The sequence below is a fragment of the Tupaia chinensis genome, unplaced genomic scaffold (assembly GCF_000334495.1).
Source record: "Tupaia chinensis unplaced genomic scaffold, TupChi_1.0 Scaffold000429_1, whole genome shotgun sequence".
Taxonomy (NCBI): Eukaryota; Metazoa; Chordata; class Mammalia; order Scandentia; family Tupaiidae; genus Tupaia; species Tupaia belangeri.
In genome coordinates this window covers 1623636-1637407 of record NW_006159934.1, presented here as the reverse complement: position 1 = coordinate 1637407, position 13772 = coordinate 1623636, and the positions used below count along the sequence as shown (strand labels likewise).

At 43.0% G+C, this 13772-nt stretch overlaps 1 protein-coding gene across 3 annotated transcripts in view; it reads left to right on the top strand.

Moving 5' to 3' along the window:
• The window catches only part of LOC102502986 (general transcription factor II-I repeat domain-containing protein 2B), a 45960-nt gene that overhangs the window by 21842 nt on the left and 10346 nt on the right, over positions 1–13772 (top strand). For all 3 annotated transcript variants that reach the window (XM_027774407.1, XM_027774406.1, XM_006155008.3), the window contains 3 exons: positions 2153–2230; positions 2651–2707; positions 9961–10023. In XM_027774407.1, coding sequence (XP_027630208.1) covers positions 2153–2230; positions 2651–2707; positions 9961–10023 — 198 coding nt within the window. The remainder of the gene's footprint in view (positions 1–2152; positions 2231–2650; positions 2708–9960; positions 10024–13772) is intronic.

The following is a 13772-nucleotide window of genomic DNA, read 5'->3' as shown; positions in this document are numbered from 1 at the left end:
ATGAACTGCTGTTGGGTTTGATTGACTGTCGATGGATCGTGGTGTGGCGTATCCGAAGGCTACTGAATGCAACTTACAATGCTTAATAAAAATCTTTATTCTTTTAGTATAAAAAATAAATAAATAAATAAATAAATAAATAAACTACAGTTTGAATCCCGGACCTGGCAGCTTGCTTTCTCACTTTCCCTTTAAATTTTAAAAATAATAATAATAAATTTAAAAAAAAGAGTAGGGGTTGGCAGGTGGTATGGTGGTTAAAGGTGCTGGACTCCCATATGACCAACCACAGTTTGAGTCCCAGATCTGGTGGCTTGCTTTCTCACTTTACTCTCTCTCTCCTGCTCTCCCTCTCACTCTGCCCCTCTTTGGTAAAAAAAAATATAAATAAATAAAGTTAAATAAAATAATTCTTAAATAAAACTTTAAAAGTTCCACCTCTAGAGGCACGAGGAGGCCTAGTACTGACAGATACTGCTACTCAGTAGGCGGAGACCACATGGGAGTCCCAGGTTAGACTCCCAGCCCAACCTCACAGCCAGACATGGTGGCACGTGCCACGCGCCAGGAATCCCAGTTACTTGGGAGGTTAAAGCAGGAGGATTGTAACATAGTGAGACCTTGTCTTTAAAAAGAAGAAGAAGAGGAAGAAGAAAGAGAAGCATAGGGGACATCACATTGCAAAGGGGGTACATACTGAGAAGGGAGAAGTTTGTACCTAATTTTTTTTTTTGTACCTAATTTTTATAGTCTCCTATGCTTCCTCTGATAGAGGTTTTCGGTTTTACTAATGTGGTTTGTTTAGGATTTGAAATTTGTCCCATCCTAGTAGGTAAATTAAAATTATATGGGACTGGGGCCAGCAGGGGGCATGGTGCTTAAGACGCTGGATTCCCACATGGTCGACCATGTTTGAGTCCTGAATCTGGTGGTTAATGCTTTCTCATTCTCTCTCTCTCTCTCTCTCTCTCTCTCTTTCTGGTGAGCACATGTGCTCTATTGCAAACTTTAAAAAATAATTATTAAAAAAAAAAGTATATGGGACCAGCTGGTGATGTGGCGATTGGGGCAGCTGGATCCCATATGGCCAACTGCATATTTTGAGTCCCAGACCTGGCAGTATGAGAAGCATACCAGGCACATGTGTGTGCATACCCAAAATCCCCAAAGGAGAATGGAGAAGGGATTGCAGTGTGGCCATCCACGCTGGGGGTGGGAGGAGGGGCGGCAATTTCTCACTTTTCTCTCTCTCTCTTTGTTTCTCTTCAGCAAGCTCACACACCCTACATCAAATTAAAAAAAAAAAAAAGAAAGAAAGATTATACATGCCAGTTCAGATCCCATTACAGAAGAATATTACAGCATTTCATGTAAATGCACATGTGAATTCAGCCATCCTGAAAGGGAAACTTCCAAAACCTGAACTTGAACTGGAAACTAAGCATCTTCTTCCCTCTCTCTTTTCCTTCCTTTATCCTCTTCTTTCTCCTTCCTTCCTCCTTTCATATTGATTTTACATTGTGCTGTAGCATATATTTCCTGTATATGTGGGGGTCTCCAAAAAGTTTATGGAAATGCTTATGAAAACTGCATAGGGACCAGCAGTTGGCGTCATGGCTATGTTGCTGGACTGACTCCCATATATAATCAACTGAGGTTCAAGTTGACCTGGTGGCTTAAACTCACACTGGGCGTGTGTGCATGCATGCCCAAGATCCCAAGAGGAGAATGGAGGGGAAGGGATTGCAGCGTGGCCATCCCCCTGGGGGGTGATTTCTCACTTTCTGTCTCTCTATCTCTCTCTATCTTTCTGGTGAGCGCACACACCCTATAGCAAAAACCTTGCCAAAAAAAAACTATGAATTTGAAATGTTTTTGTAGCAAAATAACTCATACTTTAATTCCATTTCTCCATGAACTTTTTGAAGTCCCCTCATTAATATATAAGTAGGGTTTTTATTTGTATATTGTTTTGTAGCTATAGTATCCGTATGTTTGAATTGATACGCCAGCCGTTCATAGTGGGTGAGCTACAGATTGTTTTGCTGAGTGTAACGTTGCTGCATTGATCAGAGCAGCATTTAGCTGGGCATCTTTCTCTTCTGGTGGGCTCGGCCTAACACAGAATTTTTTATTTCCATGGCACTGAAAGGCGTTTCACTGAAAGCAGCAGCTGTGTCAGTCAAGAAGGAATCAGAAGACCCTAACTACTACCAACATAACATGCAAGGTAACACTGGTTTACAGCGTTCTCCTCCAAAAGTTATTCATGATGAGAAGTTTTTTGTAACCAGCCACCTGAAAAGCAGCCATAATAGAGATGTACGTTTACCTGTCTCGGATACTGCTATTTAGCGTGAATGACCTTACTATGATGATAAGATAGAGGGCCAGCAGATGGCATGGAGGTTAACATGGCTGGATCCCACATGGCCAACTGTGTGGTTCACATCCGACGTTAGCTTGAACACATGCTAGGCATGGGTGTGTGCTTGCCCGTGGTGTACTCAGGGACATGAACTTAGGACCCTTTCCATGTGGACCTAGCCACATTACTGCTGTGCCACTGCCTGGCCCCTAAGTAATATACTTTTTTTTTTTTTAATTTTGTATTTCTACCTTCATTATATATTGTTTATTTTCCTTGTAGGAAGCCATCATTCTTCCGCAAGCAGTGAAGTACTAGAAATGGAATTACCAATGGAAGGTTAGAAACATGAAGTATTTTCCTCTCTCTTTTAACGTTACAGTATTTTATAGAGTAAATACCTTTTTTTCAGTCTTCATGTTTGAAAATAAAGATACCTGGGCAGCAGGTGGCATGGTGGTTAAGGCTTAGGATCCCACATGGCCAACTGCACAGTTCAAGTCCTGGACCTAGTGGCTTGAAAAACATTCTGGGTGCATGTGCGTGTGTGCACAAAATCCCGAGAGGAGAATTGAGGAGAAGAGATTGCCTCATAGCAATCACTCGGGCCGGGGGGGATTTCTCACTTTCCCTCTCTCTCTCTGGCAAATGCAAATGCCCTATGAGAAAAATTTTTTTTTAAATTTAAATAAGAAGGAAGATAGAAAAGAATGAAAAAGAGAAAGAGACAAAGGGGAAAAAAGAAAAGTGAGTTCCTGGCACACTCGGCTTCTTAGAAAGCTGGCCGAGGGGCCAGCCCTGTAACGCAGTGGTTAAGTGATATGCATAGGGAGCCAGATCCAACATGGCCAGCCATAGTTTGAATCCTGGCCCCTGTGGCTTGAAAATATACCAGGCCGTGTGTGTGCTTGTCCAGAATCCTAAAGGTGTGGAAGCATGGAGGAAGAAGGATTATGAGGTGACCATGCTCCACTAAGGGGTTCTCTATATCTTTCTTTGGCAAGTACGCATGCCTTCTAGGAATTAAAAAAAAGAAAACTGATTGAGTCCCCATCCAAAGATACAGAACTGGGGTCAGCAGGTGGCATGGTGGCTAAAGTGCTGGACTCCACCATGGCTGACTGCGATTTGAGTCCCAGACTTCTCTCTCTCTTTCTCTCTCCCTCTCTCTGTGTTTCTGGTGGGCAAATTTAAAATACTACTACGACTAACAATAATAATAAATAAAATTAAATAAATGATCATTTTTTAAAAAGATACAGTATTAAGGATTCTATCACTTCTACTTTTCTGATGTGGAAGGGATTCTACTTAAAGTACCTGGCCATAGCAGTTAACTTCACAGTGATGCCATTCGTTGCTTTATTTCATTTGTCTTTTGATGTGGCATACCAAAATTTCTTTGAATAGAGTTGAGTACTGTTTTAGGAAATTCTTGAATTTGAAGTGAAATGTGATACTGCTTCTCTTCAGTCCTGTATAAATATTGAGAATATAAATATTGAAAATAAAGCCTAGATTTTTTTCTTTTTATTTTAAATAGTTATTTTATTTAACTTAAAAAATTATTTATTTATTCCTTTAAATTTATTTAATTTATTCATTTTAACTTAGATAAATAAATTATTCAAATGAGAGGGACAGAGCAAGAGAGAGAGAGAGAGAGAAAGAGCGAGACATCAAGAAAGCAAGCAGTCAGGTCCAGGACTCAAACCGTGGTCAGCCATGTGGGAGTCCAGCGCCCTTAACTACCACACCTAAAGCCTGGACTTTTAAAGTGGTTTATTTATGTCCAAGATAAAGTTAATTGAGGAGACTTCTTCTCCACACCTAGAGACACAAACATCTTTGTCCATTTTCAGGTGGCATAGTTTAGGACTTGTGTATCTGACTAAGATACTATTACAAATGTAGTACAAATTTTTTTTTTTTTTTGGTCAAAGTCAAGAATGCTCTTCAAGGAGCTCATCTGTAGTCATTTTTAGTAGCTTCTCTGCTATGTGGGAGCCTGTAGTTCTTTATTATGGAGGTTGGCTCCAACAACTCACTAAGCAATTTGTTTAGTTCTCTGACCAAAACAATTTCTTTTTTTTTACCATGAAATCAAATTTCCCCGAAAGGGGAATTTTATTGATTACTTTATTCCCTTACAAACAGACCAACTGTAACCAAATGAGGTGAACATTCACCTCAGGATTTTGCCATCTTCATAATAGAAAAGATGAGGCTTAAAACTGGATCATTTGATCCTTTCTCTTATCTCCTCCCAGTTCAAAATGCTTCCATCTCTTAATCGCCAGCATTCTCTTAGATCTGCAGATGGGCTCAACACATTCAAGCCTCAGCACAATCTTCTTTGTAGTTGTTGCCTTTTTCTGAAAAATAGGCTTAGTCTGTCCACCACAGCCACTCTCTCCTGTCATAACGCCACTGTCCCCGAGCAGAGAATCCTTGCCCTTTTTGTACCGTGTCACTTTATGAGGTTGGTGCTTGCCACACTTCTTACAGAAGGTCCCGCGGGTTTTAGGGACGTTCACCATGCTTGCAGGCCTGCTCTCTGCACGAAAAAAGCTGACCAAAACAAATTTTGATAGATTTTGCCCAGAGGAAGAGACTACAGTCAGATAGAATCCAGTCTTAGAATTTTTAAAAAGTTACTTATTTGGGGGCCAGCAGGTGGTGTGGTGGTTAAGGGCACTGGCCTCCCACACGCCCAACATGGTTCAAGTCCTGAACCTGGTGGCTTATTTTCTCACTTTCCCTCTCTTTCTCTCTCCCCCTGCCCTTCTCTGGTCAAATTAAAATTAATTAATTAATTTAATTAAATCTCAAACAAATTTAAAAATTACTTTATTTATTGTATTATTTTTAATTTGCTAGAGGGCATGTGTGCTCACTAGAGAGAGAGAGAAAAAAAGTGATAAAGCAAGACTTCAGGTCAGAGACTTGAACTACAGTCGGTCTTGTGGGAATCCAGCATCTTAACCACCCCACCACCTGCTGGCCTGGTCTTAGAAATGTTTAAATTCTTTCTTTCTTTATTCGTGGTAGAGTGTGTGCACACACGAAGAGGGGAGATGAGCACTCTCCACAGGGTCTGGTCATGCCACAGTCCCCTTCCTCCAGTCCTCTAACCCATCAGATTTGGGGCACTTGAACACATGCCTGACATGTTTCAGGCTGACTGGGCTGGAGATTCGAACCATGGTCTCCATGTGGGATCTACTTCTCTGGGGTAGTATATTACCATTGCACTACCGAGCCAGCCCCTTAGAATGATTCAGTCACATGTGGAATTAGTCATTTTGAACTTACTTGCTTTAAATCAGAAAGACAAATGACTCTGTTTTTATTTAAGTTTCATAAGGTAACATTTATTATCTTAGCCAGCTCGAAATGTACAACTTGGTAGTGTTCAGTATGTTCATTTTGTTCTGAAACCAACTTGTAGAGCTTTTTGATCTTGTAAATCTGAAGCTCTATACCCATTAAACTACTCGCATCCGCCAGCCCCTGGGCCCCTGCAGCCACCATCCTGCTTTCAGTACAGCGTGGGCCCCTCATGTCAGTGGAGCCGTTCAGTATTTGCCTTTAGTGACAGGCTTATCACGTATGATGTCCAGGTCTGTGTTGTCTGTGGAACAGGGTCCTTCGTTTATTTTGTAATTTTTGGTTTTCTCTTCAAGTCCATCTCTGAACTTCAGGTGTAAACAAGGACAACTCTTTCTTCCTTTCTTCCTTTCTTCCTTCCTCCCTCCCTCCCTCCTTCCCTTTCTCCCTCCCTCCTTCTCTCTCTCCTTCCCTTCTTTCCTTTCACTTGCTACAGGGCATGAGTGCTTACTGGGGAGAAGCAGAGAGAGAAGGAAAGTGAGAAAATGCCCCCCCAGGAGTGATGATCACACTGCAGTCCCTTCTCCATTCTCCTCTTGGGATTGTGGGGACACAAGCACATGTACCCAGAATGATGTTTTAATTTTTTTTATTATTTAATTTAATTTTATTTATTCATTCATTTACTTTAATTTGACAAGAGAAAGCAAGCCACAGAGAGAGAGAGAGAGACAGAGAGGGAAAGTGAGAAAGTAAGCCACCAGGCCTGGGACTTGAACCATGGTCGGGCATGTGGGAGTGTCTAGCACTTTAACTACCAAGCCACCTGCTGGTCTCCCCCTGAATGATTTTTTTTAGGGCATGTGTGCTTGCCAGAAAGATAGACAGAAAGCGAGAAATCACCTCCCAGGGAAATGGCCACAGTGCAATCCCTTTTCCTCCATTCTCCTCTTGGGATCTTGGGCATGCACGCACATGCGCCCCGAGTGAGTTTAAGCCACCCGGTCTAGGACTTGAACCATGGTCGCCTACATGGGAGTCCAGTAACATAGCCATTATGCCAACTGCTGGTCCCCCCAGAATGACTTTTAAGCCACTAAATCTGGGACTCAAACCATGCATTCGGCCATGTGGAATTCAGAACCTTACTCCATGCCACCTGGCTGGTTCGGGACAATTATTTCTATTGTAATTCAGCTTAAATCTGTTTCTCTTTTACATAATTTTTAAATAATTATTTTATTTAACTTTATTTATTTACTTAGTCCATAGAGGGACAGAGCGAGAGAGAGAAAGAGAGAGGGAAAGTGAGAAAGCAAGCCACCAGGTCTGGGACTCAAACCCCAGCTGGCCATGTGGGAGTCCAGCGCCCTTAACCATCACGCCAGCTGCCGGCCCCTCCTTTACATAATTTTATTTCCTTTAGTTGAAACCTGTTAAGGTATTGTTTGGTCAGTTTTCTAAATGGATAGGTGGCATTTAGACAGAAGACCTGGCTCACCTGCTATGGCAAGTGCTCCTAGGACACTGTGCTCTGCAGGCTGGGGCCACATGGGATCCTGGGTTTGATTCCTGGCCCGACCTAAAGGCTGGCTATGGTGGTGCATACCTGCAATCCGGTAACTCAGGAAGGCTGAGACAGGAGATTGTGAACTCAAGGCTGGCCTGGGCTACATGAGATGCTGTGTAAAAAGAGGCAGGTATGGTAGCACACACCTGTAGTTCCAGGTAGGCTGAGGCAGGAGGATCATGACGGCAAGACCTTGTCTGAAAATAATGAGGGAAAGGGCCAGCAGGTGGTGCAGTAGTAGCAGGTGGGCTACTACATGGCCGACCGTGGTGCAGGTCCCAGACCCAGTAGCTTCAGAATCACACTGGGCATGTGAGCATGCATGCCCAAAATTCCACCAGGAGGAGGGATGGCGGCATGGCCACTCTCCCTGGGGGGTGATTTCCTGCTTCCCCTCTCTCTGTCTATCTCTGATGAGCACACACACCCTATGGCAAAAACTCTTAAGAAAAATAAAAAGAAATGAAATGAAAGAAAGAAGACTGCGTAGGTAGTTGTAGAACTGGCATTCAGCCGAATGTCTGAATTACTTCATTGGATGTTGCTTTTTAAACACTTTATTTTCGGGGGCCAGCAGGTGGTGTGGTAGTTAAGGTGCTCGACTCCCACATGGCCAACTGTGGTTTGAGCCCCAGTCCCAGGGGCCTGAAAAACCATCCTGGGTGTGTGTATATGCATGCCAAAAATCCTAAGAGGAAAATAGAAGAGCAGTGATTGCAGCATGGCCATATCCCTGGGAGGGGGTGTGATTCCTCACTTTCCCTCTCTCTGCCTTTCTCCAGCGAGCGCATGTCCTATAGCAAAAAACTAAATTAAAACAAACAGAAATACTTTATTTCTGAACATTTTTTTCCTTTATGGGGGTGGAGGCAGGGGAGAGAGAGAGAGAGAGAGTTTGATTTTTATTTGCCAGAGGACATGGGTGCTTACCAGAGAAGACAGGGAGACAAGGAAGAGAGAGGGAGAGAGCATACCCCAATAGAATGTGGTTATGTCATAGTCCCTTCTCCCTTTGGCCATCCCGTCGGGATTTGGGGCACACACGCACATGTGACTGTGCATCTCTTGAGCTTCCAGGACTAGGCTTTGTAACCGTGGCTGGCCTTGTAGTATCCAGCTCACTTAGCCAGTAGGCTACCTAAGTAGGTATTTTGGGCAAGTTCTCACTGTAGTGATCCTCCTGGTCCAGCCTCCCAATCAGCCATGACCACGGGCATGTGCAATTGCACTCAGCATCTTCACGTTGGCCCAGGAACCAAACCCGGGCCTCCCATATTGTTTTCAGCTTCCCAAGTAGCAGCTGTACCTGTATACCAGGCCGCTACAGCTCGGCCATTTCTGGAGGTATTTTTATTATCAGAGTGCAGGGTGGAGTCCATGTACAGTAGAGCTAAGTTAGATTTTTTTTTTTTTCTAAATTAGATTTTTTAAAAATCTTTTTATCTTGAGGGGACTGGTAGATGGCATAATGGTTACGCTGCTGGACTCCCATGTAGTCGACTGTGGTTCGAGTCTCAAACCCAGTGGTTTAAACTCATGCCGGGCGTGTGTGCATGTATGTGTATCCAAAATTCCTAGAGGAGAAGGGATTGTAGTGTGGCCATCCCCCCAGGGGGGCGATTTTGTGCTTCCTGTCTCTCCAGCAAGCATATGCACCCTATAGCAAAAATCTCTCTGAAAAAAAAAAAACTTTTTGTTTTGAAACAGGTACAAATTCACAAAGAACAGATTACAAATAGTACAAAAAGCTTCCATGTGTCTTCACTCATTTTTCTCCAGAGTTCATACTTTACATGGTAGTGGTATGATCTCAAAACAGCTAAGCGAGTTTTGAACGCTAGTCTTTCTCCCTTCACTAAGAATTCATATAAACTTTGGCAAATCTTTCTAAAATGAGTCAGAATTAAGTGAGATTACCTCCAGTCAGGAATTTTTTTTTTTTTTGTCTTTCTTCTTATTAGGATTGATTTTTACCTTTTGTGTGTGTGAAGAACCTAAGGCAGTTGTCTTATTGTTGTGTACCAGCAAAACTGACTTCCTGAAAGAGTAGGCTAGGAATCACCCTAGTTAGTGACAGGAGAAGAGGGGAACTGCGTGCTAGCCCTGGCAGCTTGAAAAATACCCTGGGCGCGTATGTTTGTGCATGCATGCCCCAAGATCTCTGATGGGATGGAGAAGTGGAAGAGAAGGGGTTGCGGCATGACCGTCTCCCACTAGGGAGGGGGTGCTTTCTCCCTCTTCCTTTCTCTCTATCTCTGGTGACTCCATGCACCCTCTGGCAAATTAAAAGATTGAAAAAAAAAAAAAAAAAGAGGGAACTATTAATCAATACAAACGGCTTTTTTTAATCCTAGTAATTCCTGATGACAACGAGAAAACACTATGACCACATGAATTCCCTAACCCCAAATAGAAGGATTGTGTGTCCATTAACGTAGGTAACTCTGTATTATTTGATGATATCTGAATGTTTCTATGTCCCCTAATCCTTTATAAGAGGATCCGATCATACATTATCTTTTATTATCCGTTTACCATCCCTCATAAAATTACGATGGCCTCTATGTTTATGATGTCTAAAATTATTTGAAGTGCCAGGGTAAGCTGCGTTTTTGGTTTAGGCGCAGTGAAATGTTGCAGCACGAGGATGCTTCGTAATGAATGTCATTTAGAATTTTTTTTCCCCCCCAAGATTCTACTCAGCTGGTCTCTTCAGAACCAAATGAAGACTCTGAAGCCGAGGTGAAAGCTGAAGGTTAGTTGCCAGCTGCCTTGTCACAGTCGCATTGCTAAGTATGGGTTTCATTGTTCTAAAGGGATTACTGTGGGGACGAGTTCAAGTTAGATTTGTGAGTGTGTACAACCAGAGCAGCCCCCCCCCCCCCTAGTTCCCACCAGGACCCTGGGCTCGGGCGCAATAGACTATAATGAAGCCCTGCAGATTAGCACTGGCCCACATGGGACCAAGCTGTGCTCTGTGCAAGTGAGGAGGAATAGAAAACAGGGGCAGGTGAGGGAAATGGAAAGGAGAGGGCTGCATTCACTCGGACATGGCCCTCTCCTGCTAGTGGGAAGATATGCTGAGTTCTGAAGTAACAACTGGGGGCCGGCAGTTTGGTGGTTAAGGGCGCTGTACTCCCACATGGCCGACCACGGTTCGAGTCCTCGACTTGGTGGGTTGCTTTCTCACTTTCTCTCTCTCTCTCTCTCATTCTGTCCCTCTCTGGTCAAATAGGAAGAAAGAAAGAAAGAAAGAGAGAGAGAGAGAGAGAAAGAGAAAGAAAGCAACCTAAATAGAATGATTCTTTAAAAATAAAAAAAAGTAACAACTGATAGGGTGCCTGTGTGTGTGGGCCCAGAATCCTGAAGGGAGAAAGAAACGATTACTGTGTGGCCAGTCTCCGCTGGTTGGGGTGGGGGGGATTTCTTACTTTGTGTGTGTGTGTATGTATAAAAATATAATATATACATACTGACACATATATATTGGCGTTGGAAATGTCATGATGTATTTTTCTCTGTTTTTCTATGCAAAAATGCACCATGGCTTTCCTGACAACCCAGTATATCTCCAGTGAGTGCACATGCCCTCTAGCAAATTAAAAAAAAAAAAAGAGTATTAAAACAAAAAACAAACAAAAAAGTTAAACAAAGAACAAGGGTTTCTTTATTTCATGGTTGCAGAGGTCCAAGGTCAAGCCTTTGCATCTGGTGCAGACCTTGGTCCTGCAGAGTCCGAGGTGGCGCGGGGCATCACACCGCAGGAGCAGAGCGTGAGCACGAGTGTGTGTCTGTGTGCCTCTGCGCCGGTCTCTCTCCCTCTCCTTATATACCCACTGGGATGCAGGCAGAGAATCCCACCCTGATCACTTTATCCGTCCTGATCACCTCTCAGAGGCCCCTCCTCTTAACCTCATAGTTGGGTTAATTTGCTGCCCTCTTAATACCTTCACAGTGGCTTGTCAAATTTTTTTAAAAGAATTATTTTATTTAATTTTATTCATTGCCAACTTAAAAAAATGTTTTAAAGTTGACCAGAGAGAGAAAGAGAAAGAAAGCAAGCTGCCAGATCCGGGACTCGAATCATGGTCAGCTGCCTTAACCATTGCACCACCTGCCAGCCCCTGGCTTGTTGAATTTTAATGCAGGAATTTGGACGGGGACATATTCAAACCAGTGACACTGTTGGTGTGTTTTGTGACAGGTGTTTGTATTTTGAAGAATCAGCTTTAATGATGAAACACAAGCATTTTGGTAATGTTGTAACTAACATGGGACCAGCAGGTGGTGTGGTGGTTAAGGTGCTGGAACCTCACATGGCTGACCACGGTTTGAATCCCAGATCCAATTGCTTAAAAATCATGCTGGGCATGTGTACATGCATGCTCCAAAATTCCCAAGATGAGAATAGAGAAGGGATTACAGTGTGGTCTTCGCCCCTGTGGGCGATTTCTCATTTTCTCTCTCTCTCTCCGTCTCTCTCCATTAAGTGCCCTATAGCAAAAACCTAAATAAGTAGATAACAAACACCAGAACACCGTGCCTCATTGTCTGGCACTGTCTGTTCATGGTTTCAGGGCCCTGATGGGGTCAGGGTTTTTTCTGAGGATTAACGATGTTAGGTGCCCTAAAATACGTTTTCTCATTATAAGTACTGATGGGACCTCCCTGTAGTTTCTGTAGTCTCTTGATGTGGAACCTCATTCTTAGAATTGACTTTCCAAGATTTATTAGTCAGTCAGAAAAATGAGTAATTTAAAGGCCAAGAGCAGCAAATTTTCCCACATTCCCTCCGGAAAAGGCTAGAAGCATCCCAGGCCCCAGGACAGCTTGAGGGCTTTCGTGCAGGTGCTGACACATGCCCTGAGGTCTCCTCTTCAGGGACAGGCTCTCAAATGCCCAATGGGACAGTCAGAACAAAGAGATGAGCCTTGACTTCAGAAAGGACTGAGCAAATCATGTACATTTTTCAGATAAAATTTAAGTAAATAATGTGTTTATTTGTTGACCAGAGACATAACTTCAGCCTAGTTAACCCTATCTGAGCCTTTCCACAGCTATGTCTTCTGAATTGTTTCCACGATGTCTGCTTCTTTCTTTTGTTTTAATTAAAAAAATATTTTTATTATTGGGACCAGCAGATGGCATAGCAGTTATGTCACTGAACTCCCATATAATCAACCAAGACTTGAGTCCCAGGCCCAGTGACTTAAAATTCACACTGGGCGCTTGTGCATGCATGCCCAGAGTCCCAAGAAGAGAATGGAGGAGAAGGGATTGCTGTGTGGGCCATCCTCACTGAGGGGGGTGGGGGTGTGATTTCTGACTTTCTATCTCTCTGTTTCTCCGGCAAGCACACACTCCCTACAGCCAAAGTCTCTGAAAAACAATTTTTTATTATTATTTAATTTATTATTTTTGGGACCAGCAGTTAGCATAATGGCTATGTCACTGGACTCCCATGTAGTCAACTCCAGTTCGTGTCCCGGACCGGTGGCATGCGTGCCCAAGATCCCCAGAGGAGAATGGAGGAGAAGGGATTGAGGTGTGGCCATCCCCCCGAGGGGTGATTTCTTGCTTTCTGTCTCTCTTTCTTTGTCTATCTAGCGAGCGCACGTGCCCTATAGCAAAAACCTCTCCAAAAAAAATTATTTAAAAAAATTTTTAAATAATTATTTTATTTAACACCAGAGAGAGAAACAAAGTGAGAGAGAGAGAGAAAGAGAGAGAAAGTGGGAAAGCAAGCCACCAGGTCTGGGACTCAAACCTGAGTTGGCCATGTGGGAGTCCAGCACCCTTAATTACCATGCCACCTGCTGGCTCCTATTATTATTATTTTTTCAATATACTATAGGGCACATGCACTCAGCAGAAAGAGACAGATATAGAGAGAAAAAGAGGGAAAGGGAGAAAGCAAACCTCTAGGTCCAATACTTGAACCATGGGCAGCCATGTGAGAGTCCAGTGCCTTAATCACCATGCCACTTGCTGGCCTAGGATGTTTGCTTGTTAAAGTGTTCCCTAGTGCATATTTATGTGTCATATTGTTTTTAAAGAATTATTTCATCTAATTTCATTCATTTATTTTTGACGAGAGAGAGCGACAGAGAGAGAGAAGGAAAGTAAGAAAGCAAGCTGCCAGGTTCGGAATTTGAACATCAGTCAACCATGGGGAAGTCCAGCTGCCTTAACCACCACGCCACCTGCCAGCCCCTATGTCGTATTTTCTTATTTTTTTCAGTTTAAATCTAGAATAGCAGCAAAAAGTATTTACTTATTTATTATAGAGTTATTTATTTAATTTTATTTATTCATTTATTTATTTTTGTTTGATCAGAGAGAGAGAGAGAGAGGGAAAGTGAGAAAGCAGGCCACTGGGTCTGGGACTCAAACTGTGGTCGGCCATGTGGGAGTGTCCAGCACTTTAACCACCACGCCACCTGCTGGTCCCAGAATATATACATATATATATATTTTTTTTTTTTTTGAGAGGTTTTCGCTATA